We start from the raw sequence: 14,501 nt of genomic DNA on the forward strand, positions 1-14,501 counted from the left end.
TATTGATAATTTTATTACTATTTGTAAAATTGATTATTACAAAAAGCAAACAAAATATTAAAAATAATAAATCTCAAAAAAAAAAGATTTATAATATTTTATATAATATATATATAACAATAAATAAAAACAGAAAAAACAAATAAAACTTTTAAGTAAAAGTTTTATTTGTTATGACAATGATACATATGAGTTATTTAAAAATCCTCATTTTATACAGTCAAAAATAAGGAAGTAAAAAAAAAATACAAATTTTTTGTTATAATAAAGTAATTCCATCAGTTCAAATAATTGAAGTACTATTAGTATTTTAATACATCACACAAATTTACAATTTTGACACTAATCTATAAAAAGGAATACTTATATATATATATACTTATATATATATATATATATATATATATATATATATATATATATATATATATATATATATACATATATATATATATATATATATATATATATATATATATATATATATATATATATATATATATAAGTATATATATAAGTATATATATAAGTATATATATATATATATATATATATATATATATATATATATATATATATATATATGTATGTATATATATATAATATATATATATACATATATAATATATGTATATATATATATGTATATATATATATATATATATATATATATATATATATATATATATATATATATATATATATATATATATATATATATATATATACATATATGTATGCATATATGTATATATACACAGGGGCGGATCTAGCATTTTAAATGGGTGATGCGAAATTTTTTTATTGACGTCCCCCCCCCCGCAACTTCTCTAGGGTTTAAGTATAGTCAATATAAAAAGTGGAGAAACATTAAAAGGCGTAGCGAGGGTGGGGCGGACACGCCCCAGGCAGCTTTTTTTACGAGTGGCGTCGCTGTTTATATCATTGAATAATAACTAAATTTTGTATTGCTTTTGCAGTATCCATTTTTAGCAGAAATTTTTACAAATGTTGCCTTGGCTATTTTGTTCATAAATTAGACATGTAATTTTAAGCCTAATTTACTTAACAAAGTGCACCAACGAGAAGGTAAGCCATAGGACTTTGCACTTCATCTGTATACTGTCATTTTGCCCAAGGTTAGCCCTCCATTTCTGGATTCTTTCCTTTTCTTGAGAGGCACGTAGTGTAAAGTAATGTTGCCTAAGATTGGCCCTCCACTTCTGGATTCTTTCCTTTTCTTGATAGGCACGTCATGTAAAGTAATGTTGCCTAAGGTTAGCCCTCCATTTCTGGATTCTTTCCTTTTCTTGATAGGCACGTCACGTAAAGTAATATTAGGTTATTTATTAAGGTTAAGTAATATTAGGTTAAGTAACTAGAAATATAATAATAAAGGTTAGTCCTCCATTTCTGGATTTTATCTTTATTTTATTTTATATTATTAATCTTATATTATATTATATTATTAATCTTGCCTAAGGTTAGCCCTCCATATCTGGATTCTTTTTTTTTTAATTTTAAACTGTTTTTTGTTATAATAATTTTTGTTATATTTTTTTATTGAAGTTCTATATTTTAAATATATATATATATATATATATATATATATATATATATATATATATATATATTTATATATATATATATATTTATATATATATATATATATATATATATACATATACATACATACACACACACACACACACACACACACACACACACACACACACACACACACACACACACACACAATATTAGTAAAAATCAAATTAGAAAAAAGTAAAATAAAAGTTAGTACACTACTAAATAAAAGCTAAGTCTAAACGTCTTACACCTGACTTTGAAAAAATGTCAATGACTCTTTCAACATCTGGAAAAATTTCTTGATGTATGGACATTAATGCTAAAGAGTTAAAGCGAGACTCAATCATATTACTTCTGGAGTATGTTTTTAGCCTACGTATAACTGAAATACTTCTTTCACATTCACAAGTTGTTATTGGAATTGTTCCTAAAATTATAAATGCTGTCCTTATATTTGGAAAACCTCTCATGTCAATGGACTTTAAAGTACCAGCAACAGTTGAAGGAATATTTAACTGGTTTTTCCAAAATAATTCCCATAAATCTAACTCAGCATGTATTGAAGTAAAATGAGGCATATCAGATGAATAGAAATTTAAAAATTCATAAAAATCAGATTTCCATGGTTTTTTAACTTGTATTCTGGATAGTACAGTTGAAGGAACTGCTGCTAGACCTTTATAAACAAACATGCCATTTTCTGGAAACCTATTATCTAGCTCATTAATAAGATGTTCAATTAATGGAGAAGTAATGCTATGTTTAAAATAGTCACAAACTGTATTTGTTGGATAATTATCCCGGTAAACCTGGACATTACACAATCTAGGTCTCACTTCTTGTATATCAAGAGTTTTGGCCAAACTAAGAGCGATAGCGTACCATTCAGTGTGATATATATCAATTTTATTTTTAATTTCTAATAACAGATTTTTTAGATTAGTTATTTCAAAACACTGCTGGGATATGTCAAAAGATTTAGTTTGAAGAGTTACAGTAATTGCATAAAAAAAATCCATTAATTGTTTTGTAATAACTAAACTTACAATAAAAGAGTAATCTGTTAATAATCTTAAAAAAGAAGAGGATTTGGAAGCAGTTTCACTGTTATATTCCTTTGACTCATTTAACCCCATCTCCTCTAAAGCATGAATAATAGGTATAAAACTATCAAAAAAAACATCAACACCTCTCAGCTTTTGAACCCATCTTGTTCGACAAGTATCTATTATCTTTTCTTGATTTGGACTTAAATACTTTTTGAGACAGTTACTACGTTTAGGAGATAAGTTAAAAAAATAAGAAATTTCTTTTACTTGGCCAAGAAGATTTTTTACTTTTTGAACTTGGCATGCAGCTGCTACTACTAAACTAAGTCTATGGCTTGCACAATGAACAAATATAGCTTTATGATTAAGAACTTTTATTCGAGAAGCAACTCCTTTATACTCACCTGCCATACAACCCGCACCGTCATACCCTTGGCCTCTACAATTTTGAATATTAAGTCCAAACTCTTGAAGTGCATTAAGTACATTTAGAGATAGACTAAGACCAGATGTACCAGTCTTGCAATCAATAAATCTTAAGAAATCCTCGCAAATCTCATTATTTGAATTTACATATCTTAAAACAAGTGACATTTGTTCAGTATTTGAACAGTCAACTGCTTCATCACAAAGAATTGAAAAAAAAATTGAATGCTTGACATTTTTTATTAAAACTTCCTCAATCGCTTTCCCACAAGAATCAATAAGTTGGTTTTGGGTAGTTTTTGATATATAGGTTGCATTTTTTGGACTTGAAGAAAGATGATTAGCTAATATTTGATCACCAGCATCAACACGAAAATTTAAAAGCTCTATGAAGTTACCAACTCCAACTTTTTGTGTAGAAGATTCCCCAATATCAGGATGATATTTGCTATCATCACGATGTCCACGAAATGCTAGATCGTTTCTACCAAGAAATATTATTGTTTTAATTATTGGAACTAATTTTTTTCGGTTATCAGAAAGAAGTTTCAAACAAGAATTATTTAAATCAACCTCAATAACATTACTTTTGGAATTGCAACGTGAAAGCAATGCATTAAATGAAAGCATAGATTTTTCATGTAAAACACAATTTTCCTCATGCTTTCTATAATCACGAACAGCATTACCCCACTCTTGATGGGGCTTGAAAACTAAATTTAATACTCCAGACTTATTTGGAATACTAGCACCTAGCAAAGTACAAGGAAGACAGTAAGCTCCATCTTCTTTGCTAGAATAAGCTAACCAAGAAAACTGGCTGAGCCATTCAAATTTAAATGATCTTTTTGTATTAAAAGATATTGGAAAAACAAACATAGAATTAGGACAAAATACTTTGTTTACCATATCTAACAAATAAGAATCATCTTTGCCAGCGATTAAAAGTTTACCTCGAACAAGATATGTTGAAACATCATACAAAGAATTTAATTCATTATATGAAGGAATAATAACTGAGTTGGAGTCTAATGACTTAACTATTTTTGAATCTACAGAAGGTTCAAAAGGCAACTCTATGAAAGCATTGTCTTTTTTAAAGTTAATTTTAGATTGAATTTTGACATGTTTTGCAGAATCAAGTTTTTTTTTTTTATTTGTTTCAGTTTGAGGACTAAAAAAGTGTAAAGGATAAGTAGCATCGTTTTTTATAGCCAAATTCTTATTATTGCTAGAAATTAGTTTAGGCTTTTTAATAATTGGTACAAAATGGTTCGGTGTCCAGTTATTATTTTGCATCACTGACATAATATCAGTATTACACCATAAAATATTTAAAACATTTTGATCTTGATTTTTAATTGAACGAAATGGAAAAATAAGTGTATTAAAAAGTTTTTTGAATTTTTCTAAGCCAAAATCAGGATAAATTGATCTAATAGGAATATTTAAAACTGATGACAAAGCAATTAGACATAAAAATGAAGAAAACTTGTTAGCTCGGCAGTTGATCAATGCTTCCATTATTATAATTTCAGAAGCTGATTCACTGTTAATTAATTTAAATTGATCTGAACATTCAAAAGAAACACAGGCTACTAGAACACTGGAAAGATTAGAAAAATTATTGTTTTCAACCTGTTTAACAAAAAGGGAGTACCTCGCATAGTAGGAAACTTTTTCAAACAATTCAATCGAAGTTAGAAGCCTCAATACATTAACTGTCTTCAGAGACGAATTGCTTAAAAGAGAAGCTGAACTGTAGAGGCAATTTCCATCTTCAGATGACCTTAAATAAAATAAAAAGTATACTAAAACAAGCTCAGTTTATATTAAATACTAGCTGAAAATATAAAATACCATTAACTTTAATAATAGGGTTTTACCTTAAAGCAACATAATCTTTAGTATCTTCTTGCTTTGGTATAAAACGATCCATTTCAGTATTTTCAGAAGCCTGACTATGTGGCTGAACTGGACTCTTATTATTTAAAACTTTCAATTCTTCAGTCAACTGGTTTTTATATTTGCGAATATTTGGCAAATGTCTAGCCTTAATTGCATTTGAGACTAAAAAATTCATTTTTTTTTAACTTTAGTTTACAAGCAAAGTCCAACGACGAAAATTACGAGCGAAGAACGTTTATAAGGTGGCATATCAGAATTTTGTAAAATTTGAACGATTTGGAGCAACTGATGCAATTGTTCTAAACTTTCTACAAATTTGATTGGTTATAAATAACATTTCTTATCTTTTTTGTAAAGTTTTTTGCGGAAGTTTTGTAGCAACTGATGCAATTGTTATTTTATTAAATAGTGATTGGTTTAAACTGTTTTTTAACCAATCATTAATGATTTAGAGTACAATTGCATCAGTTGCTACAAAGTGATCGGAAAAATATGTGAAAAAGTACAAATATGATTGGTTAAAACGTACTTTTTTTTTTTTAAACCAATCGCATTTGTATTTAATGAAGAACAATTGCATCAGTTGCTCCAAAACGCAGGAATTTTGTATAAGTAACGCATAAGTAACTATAGAGATAAAATAAAATCGAGTTTAAATGAATTTTTTTCGAGTTAAAAACAAGTATTTTATTTTTTGTGAATACCAGATTCCAATTTCTACTTTTACTTTTTATTAAGAAAAAAAAGTGAAAAAGAGATACACTTAAATTTAGCGTTGAAAAAAGGCTGATGCATGCGCATCATTCGCGACACCCTGGATCCGCCCCTGATATATATATATCGTTTTATCTTCGAAAGATACATTAAGGATGTTCTGAAAGCAATAACTGTCTTTATAAGCATCATTTCTTTAAACCGTAACTGCTTTGATCACAATTTTACTTCAGAAACTTTTCTATTTAAAAAACATGGCTGCCGTTTCTTTCACGCTTATTTAAATTTGAATGAATTATGAATGGAAAAAATAATAATAAACTTCAAGACGCCTTAATTTTAGACGTCTTGAAGACGCAGTAAATATAACATTTTAACACGCAAGAAAAAATACATCTTCAAGACGTCTACAAGAGAGCGTGTCTAAGATATCTTTAATTGAGACGTTTTGAAGATGTCTCAAAACTGTCTTAGACGTCTATAGACAAATGAGTAGTGAAATAGACGTCTAATAGATGACTTGTGCCGGCTGGGCAAAACCACGTGATTGGTGAACTGATGAGTTATTAATTAGTTCAAATTGAGCATTTGTTTCACCGCGCTAAAACTATTTTTATTCTTTTGAAGATATTGAGAAGATTCAATAACTGTATAGTATTGGCTTTCAAACATTTTTTGATTAAAGTTATTAGAGTCATCGACGTCACTGTGCGCGACATTTTCATCTAGAAATTTATTTATAAAGTTTTCCTCCACTTTAAAGTAAAGAATATACAAATAAACGCAAAATAGTTAATAAAATAGTTAGCAATAGTTAAAATAAAAGTTAAAAACCCTAACTCTTACTGATACAGATTCGGGATTTCATTTCGTTTTCTTAGACACCCACTCGCGTACAATCAGCTTATCATATGATATGTATGCAAATTTTCCGCTCAATTTTCATTTTTTCTCTAAGATCTTTTCTTATTAGGTTCGTTTCGAAGCAAAAATTTTCGTTTATGTAGATATTTTCACCCTTTAATTAAGAAGAATTTTTTAAATTTTCTACCTTATCTTTGTAGTCTAACAGCTTAATAATAATTGTGCGTGGTGTTTTTGCATCTCGGCGTCCACTACGATGCGCTCGTTCAATTCTCACATTTTTAACCCCCAGAGTCTCCTCAAAAAGTTAAAGAAATAACAGGAGTGGGAATTGTGAAAAGCGATAATCTTCCAAAAAGTTTGCAAAGAGATGATGATAGAGGAGATGCTTTTGTTAATAAAGAAATTGCTGAAACATTTATTAGCTTTTTTATTAATATAGGAAAAAAGCTTGCCAGTGCAATTCCTGAGGGAACAAAATTTTTAATCTTTTTTGAAAAAATCTGATTCCTTCATGGAGGAGTCGGAGCTTTTAATTGATGAACTTCGACTAGCAATTAGTATGGTGAAAACAAATAAAAGTTCGGGTCTGGATGAAGTCAACCCTGATGTTGTAAAAAAGGTCTCAGATATTATAGAGAAACCTCTTTTTAAAGTTTTTAATATTTCCCTAAAACACGGCATTTTTCCGGACCAACTAAAATTAGCAAAAATAATTCCGATATACAAAGGCGGTGATGACTCAATAAAATCTAACTACAGACCAATTTCCATACTTTCTTGTTTTTCCAAAATACTAGAGCGTATTATGCGCAACAGACTGTACAATTATCTTGAAAAAAACAACATTCTTTATCATAAACAGTTTGGTTTTCGCTACACCCATTCCACGGAACATGCAGTAATTGATCTTGCCAACCAAATTTTAAATGGTTTTGATAATGACAGTTACACACTCAGAATTTTTCTAGATCTATCAAAAGCATTTGATACTGTCAACCACAAGATTCTTTTTTATAAGCTACCCAATTATGGAGTAGTTCACTCCAGCTTAAAGTGGCTGCAATGTTATTTACAAAATCGTAAACAAGGAGTACCATATGACTTAACATGTTCCCCATTTGAATCAATAAATTGCGGAGTTCCCCAAGGATCAATACTTGGACCCCTGTTGTTTTTAATTTATATTAATGATATTTATTTGTCTTCAAAAATACTTAATTATATTATTTTTGCTGATGACACAAATGTTTTCTTTTCTGACTCAAATTTAAAAAATATTTTTTATATTGTAAACACAGAATTAATATATCTTAATGAGTGGTTTGAAGCAAATAAAATTTCATTAAATGTTGAAAAAACAAAATATATTTTGTTTGCTAAGCTATCTAAATCCGAGAACCTTCCACTTAAATTACCTGAACTAACAATTAACAATATTAAAATAAAAAGTGTTTTTTAAGGTGGTACACCACCAAATATTCTAAATTCTTTAAAAGTTGAAAAAAAATAATCAATTTGATATTAATACAAAATATATAAATTGAGAAGGCTTTTTTATACTTAACTTTATTTTGTCTCGCTTATTTTGCCTCGTTTATATCAAAAAAACCGTCTTTTTGATGAGTCTATTCAAAACACAATATCTTGAAATATATTAATGCATAACCTATGAAGTTTTTTGCACATGTTTTAGACATGTAAACTAAGGTATTGACATAGGGATTTTTAGATTATTTGGCTACATCAATAACTATTGCAGTTCTTCTATAGAACATTAAAAAAAAATTTTTTTTAGGCCTAAAAACTAATAAATAAAGAGATGGGAGAATAATTTTTGAATTTTGAAATGTCATTCCTTACAACATAGTATAATAAACATTTCCTGAAAATTTGAAGTGATTTGCTTTACTACTTCACAAGATATCATGTTTTCAATAACACCATGTTTCACAAAAATCAAAAACAGAGAAAAACGCAAAAGAAGATTTGATGACAAAAAAAGTAAACTATAAAGTATGAAAAACTAATAAAATTCAGCAGAATAAGCTTGGCATGGTTCTAATTGAGCTTCCTTATCATTAAACCCTTTTTTTTGGTGGCGCAACTTCTGTCGTTGGGATTTTGCAGTAAGTGAAGAATTGATTGCAGATTTTTAGTTCTGCATTTATCACGGTTAATCAACCCGATATGAGTAAAACGTCCAATACGTATTCCCAAATTTTTTAAAACATCAATAATTCCATGAGTACCTTCATTAAAATTAATAATAGCAGAATTTACTGACATTTCAATAATATTTCTATTTACAAAAATATGTTTGGGGCATCGTTTCCAGATTATGGCATTTAATGCTTCATTATTGTTTTATGTAAGACCGTGTAGGCACTATTTAAGTAGTTATTTATTGCTTAAGTCTTTGAATACAGGGACAAGAATACTTTTTATTGCTAATGGCAAGCTTAGCTTGGGTTTTTATGTTTTATGTACACTTATATGGTCACATTGCCATTTACACCAGCTGGCAATAATTGGTGGGCGAAATTGATGACGTATAATCATGTCTTTAATATCAGAGTTGTGAAAAAGTAACAGCCTTTTTCATTTGATATATATTACCTAAATTTTGTCTAATAGCCATTCCAAAATAATTTTGTAAAAGGTTAAGTGCTTTATTGGTTAACCTCCCTTTTCCTGCTACTGGTTTTCCATCACACAACTTTTTTCCACGTAGACGTTGACGCAGTGCACGACCACGACTTCCTATCTTTTTTTGGATGTGCCCAATACATTCTGCTTTTTTGATCTCTATATCTTTGTATGGACATGAAGCTAATACTGCAGAATACGATGAGGTATCACCATCACCCAAATAACTAGTATATTGTAACTTATATTTTTCGACAGGCCGATGGAAAATAGTAATTGCACCTGCACCTTCCATAGCACCAGATGATCTTTGATGATTTGAAAGACATTTATGGAATGCTTTCCAATCCTCATATTCTGGAGTTCCTTTTTTGCTTTTCCAAAGAATACATCCTTTACAATGTTTTGACAACACAACGGCATCTATACATTTGCCTGTTAAAGTAGATATGGCTGTGACAACACCATTAAATGATGAGTGACCTCTTTTTTGCCACGTTCCGTCAACTGAAACCTGACATTGAATTGTATCATCATGTGAAGCATTATTATTAATCAAGTTTCTAGTTTCTAATGCTGCTTTGTTAGTAACCTGTTGAGCAACAGTTTCATAAGCATTGTATAATTTTTTGTTAATTTTATCATATGCATTGTAGGTAATTGAAGGAATGTTCATTAGTTGGTGGTATAGTTTCATTAGTTCATAACCTTCACCTATTTCTCTAAATGCTAATACAGAAAGAACATTTATTTCATAGCTATCTCTTCCTACAGAATTATTAAAAAGATTTGAAATAGGTCTGGAAGTTTGAAATGAATGACACCAATCACAGGAAGTACAGCAAAGTTCCAAAGTCAAACAAAGTCCCATTCTTTTATTAGGACGATTTTGTATAAAAAATGAAGAAAAGCAACTCGGACATTTCATAACTTCGAGAATCATTAAATGAAGTAACTCAAAGTTCATTATAAAGTTGAAATCATTATAAACAAGTTCTTGATTTTTCCTTGCAATAATTTTTTTTTGCACTGACTATTGTTGTAAAAGAATTTGGCTCTTGTGGTATAACTATGCTCTGGCATTGAATTTTTTGTGCTTTGTCGTAACGATTAATTCTTTGGTAATGTCTTTTTTTCCTTCTAGCATAGGGTCTGACCATTTTAAGGCTAATAAGTTAACAGGACCTAAGTCTTTTATTCAGAACAAATATTTTTTTAATCAGTCAGAATATTAACTATTCATCAAATTAAGCAGCATTTAGCGATTTTATTTACAATTTATTTTGATTTTCCAATTAATAATGTAAAACCACTATAAAAACTTATTTAAGCTTATGACTTATTAATTACAGAACAAACTAAAAATTATCCAGTTGTTTTTATGGATGTTTTGCGTTGCTAAGGCCGCTGCTATGGAACTTTTTTTAAAAAAGTTACTTTTTCTCAATATCAAAAAAAAAATTTGCCAACTAACTTTATATATTATTAATCTACAATAAATTGTCTATCAAATGAGCTAAATATCAAAAATTTCATATTTTTAAAGATTTGGAGAAAATATTTGGTGTTGTACCACCTTAAATGAAAATACTAGGAATAATTTTCGATGAGCATTTCAATTGGAAAAGCCAAATAAAGCTAGTCGAGAACAAAGTTTCAAAGACTATAGGGATAATGTACAAGACAAAGCATCTTTTGAATAAATTATGTTTAAAAAATTTCTACTTTTCATTTATACATAGTCATATAAACTATTGTAATATTGCCTGGGCAAACAATCATTCATCTTTCCTAAAAATTATTTATACAAAACAAAAGCAAGCAAGTAGATTAGTTTTGGGCGCGAATAGATACGAAAGTGCCGAGCCGTTACTCAAGGAAATAAATGCTCTAAATGTATACAAACTAAATATATACCATAACTTGTTATTTATGTTAAAACTTCAAAATGAAATGATTCCAAAATATTTTTTTAAAAGTTTCACTCGATTAATTCATAAATATGAAACAAGACATTCAATGAGTAATTACTACATCCCACTAACATCACTCAAAGAATCTGACTTCTCGACTATGTGCCGTGGACCACGCTTGTGGAATTCGATTCTTGACGAAAATATGAAAAAAATAAAATCTATTGCTACATTTAAAAGAACTATAAAAAAACACTTACTAAATTTAAACATTACGTACATTCTCTCATTTTTTTTAAAAAAATTGAAAATTTTTGTATTTTTAATTTTTTACGTACTTTATTTAATTTTAATATTGTATTGAATATGTATATGCATATGAAGCGAATTAAATTTTTTTTAATTTTTTTTATTGTCTTGAATATGTATACGAATATATACAGATTTGTAATTTTTTATTTATTATTTTTTATTTTAACTTTATCTTAAATTTCTTCTTTTTTTAACTTTAAGTTCTTTTTTAACTATCAAATTTTTTTTTAATCATTATTTTAAACTTATTAATTTCACTCTTTTATATAATATTGGAAGATATAAAATTTTATTGTATTTTTTTGTGTTTTACAAAGGGGCTTGATGATAAGTCATTTTGACTTCTACTTGCCCCAGTCAGCTTGTAATTATATATATATATATATTTGTTTAAATTTATAGATAACATTATAAAATGTGTAAAATGACGAAAATAAAAGAAAAAAAAAAAAAGTTGAATCACTTTTATTTTACTCTCAGACCATGTTTCATTTTCATTTTCTTTTATGCGATCAATCCTAAGGTTATTTCTTCGTGACCGATCCTCAATTTCCCTTTTTAAAAAAAAAAAAACGATAAGTTTTTTTTAAGTCAATAAACTTATCGTTTTTATGTGCTTCGATTTTACAAAAACTTTTTTTGTTCAATAGACTCAATATTATTTTTGACCTTTTTTTCGATGAGTTCCTCCTGAAAAAATTTTTTGTTTTTGTTCTTCTTTAATATTTTGCCGTTTAAAAATATTACAATAACCAATTATATTTTACAATTTTTTACATTAGTAACGACAGGACTTCTAGAAGATCATGTGGATCTTGTCATGAAGCCCTTTACAATATATGGTTAATTTTTAATAAAAGTACAATGTCTATAGTGAAGTAATAAAACACCTTTATGCAAAAACATTTATAAACCAAGATAAAATTTTAAAAAGCCAAGATTAAATAAAAAAATAAAATATACAAAATCGAACAACAACAAACAAACAAACAAACAAACAAAAAAACAATTAAAAATAAATCAAAATATTTTCAATTAAAAATATGATTTTTTTAAGTTTTTGTTTTAATAAGTAATAGCAACTTGTATTTTTACTTTTGAATTTGTATTATAAAAAATAAAAAAAATAAAAATTTTCGACCAATAAAAACACCGTAAAAGTAAATGCGGAAGTCACAATTGGAATAGTGGATATAACACTGGAATAGTGGATATAACAATTGGAATAGTGTATGCTGCAGCTTAAGATTGTAAAGGAACAATTAAATTAATGAAAATTGTATTGCAATTGCATTTGTGAAAATTACATTACAATTACATTTGTGAAAAGTGTTTTTAGTTACACACAAACCCTTTATATTTTACTAAACAGTAATAATAATAAATTTATATTTTACTTAACTTAAATAAATTATTATTTACTTAACTTAAAAAAATTGTTACTTAACGGTGGTTATGCGATTAACGTTGCAATTTTCTTGAGGGAAGATTGATTTAACAGTTTCATCATTAGAGTTTTTTTCATATTGATTTTTGTTTATATTTTAAACTAAACTCAAAACATCTTTAAATTTCATGGGTCTATGAACTTAATTTATTTGTATTGCACTGGTCGATAGGTTTAGCTTTATTTTTTTATTGGTCATAAATTCTTGTATCTCATCTAGTTGGATAGTCTTTTTATGCAGTTTATCAATTAAAGATTGGCTAATGCCAAGCTTTTCTTACCAATGCAAGCTGATTTTCTTCATTCTTCTAACAATCTAGAGCAGTATTGACATTCTTATCCTGTCTTTATTTTATTATCTAAACGTTTTATTGACTCTCAATTTTTAATCAGCGGAAAATTTCTTGATTTAAGGGCACTTAATTATATAATACAATTACCTTCGCACGAGGGCCACCGAGAGAGAGATGGCAAAGGAAGCAAAAGCGCTCCAAATCAAATGTCACGCTTACCCTCAAAAAAGGAAACAAAGTCAAGACTTATAACTACAAGCTAGTGTCTCTCATCTTTACCATGCAAGGTGACGGAGGAAATTATCGTAGATAGGATTATGAAACACTGATCATAATATAATATAAATGCTTCAACATGGATTTATACATAACAAATGCTGCCTTATAAACCAGATTGAATTCCGTAACATTTTAACAGAAGCGGTTTACCGTGGACACCCGGTAGATACTATTTTTACTGACATTGCCAAACCATTCAACGCCGTGTCACACTACGAATTCTTTATAAAGTTTATGCCTATGGCATTTCAGGCCAGCTTAAATTAAATTAGATCACTGGTTGGCTAATAAACAACAATGAATAATAATTAGAGAATAACGTTTGAGTGAAAAAGGGTGACATGTGGCGTCACTCTAGGATTTGTTCTTGCATCATTGCTATTTGTGTTCTTCATCAATGATTTACCAGACAGCATTTATAAACGTACTAAATTATACGCCGACGATGGCATTATCATATGACTTATTGATGTCAATCTATTTTCCTCTGATTATGAAAAACTGCAAGCGGACATCAATGGCGCTGTAAACTTTACAGCGCTTACAGTTTATAAACATAGTTTTGAGGTATTACGTTTTAGTTGATAACAAGTTAAAATTAATAAACGATGAAAGGAAGGAGGGAGAGAGCTTATTAAGCTTGGGGTGGATGGGAAAATTTTCCAAAAATTAATAAACGCCCCCCCCTTTATTAAGGACTCATTGGTCAAATATAACTTAACACAGTCAAATAAGTTTAACGCTACATACAGTTCATATGTAGCTTTAACGTAATTTAAGCATGTGTATAATATAGTCACATAATTAAATGATTTGCAAGTGCTCTTTCTTTTGCTGGAAAATAAAATGAAATTTTTTTTTCTTAAAACAAACTCACTGCCAACAATTCTTCCAGCAACAACTAATTAAGTTAACAAAAGATATAGAGTTAAAGGACTAGGGTTGACAATAAGGTTTGAGGTAAATTGTATTAGTCAGGGTTGACTGAGGTAAATTGTAACAGTCAGGAAAACATATAGATGGGAAGTATTTTCAATACTTCCCATCAAAGAGATGC

The 14,501-nt window shown here is 28.3% G+C and overlaps 1 protein-coding gene across 1 annotated transcript; it reads right to left on the reverse strand.

The window, feature by feature from the left end:
* Positions 1–1,689: 1,689 nt before the first annotated feature.
* Positions 1,690–5,477, reverse strand: LOC136088512 (52 kDa repressor of the inhibitor of the protein kinase-like). Its single transcript, XM_065812360.1, has 2 exons — positions 4,952–5,477; positions 1,690–4,854 (listed from the first exon to the last, which is right to left on the reverse strand). The coding sequence occupies exons 1-2, from the start codon at positions 5,146–5,148 to the stop codon at positions 1,809–1,811; spliced, it is 3,243 nt and encodes a 1,080-aa protein (XP_065668432.1). The 5' UTR covers positions 5,149–5,477; the 3' UTR covers positions 1,690–1,808.
* Between the last annotated feature and the right edge of the window lie 9,024 nt (positions 5,478–14,501).

This window comes from Hydra vulgaris, chromosome 12 (assembly GCF_038396675.1).
Source record: "Hydra vulgaris chromosome 12, alternate assembly HydraT2T_AEP".
In the NCBI taxonomy this organism is placed as follows: Eukaryota; Metazoa; Cnidaria; class Hydrozoa; order Anthoathecata; family Hydridae; genus Hydra; species Hydra vulgaris.

Excerpts from the sequence above, each read along its gene's own strand:
- LOC136088512 (XM_065812360.1), bottom strand. The coding sequence starts at position 5,148 with ATGAATTTTTTAGTCTCAAATGCAATTAAGGCTAGACATTTGCCAAAT. Across the intron at positions 4,855-4,951 it reads AAAGATTATGTTGCTTTAAG|GTCATCTGAAGATGGAAATT; the intron begins GTAAAACCCTAT and ends ATTTTATTTAAG.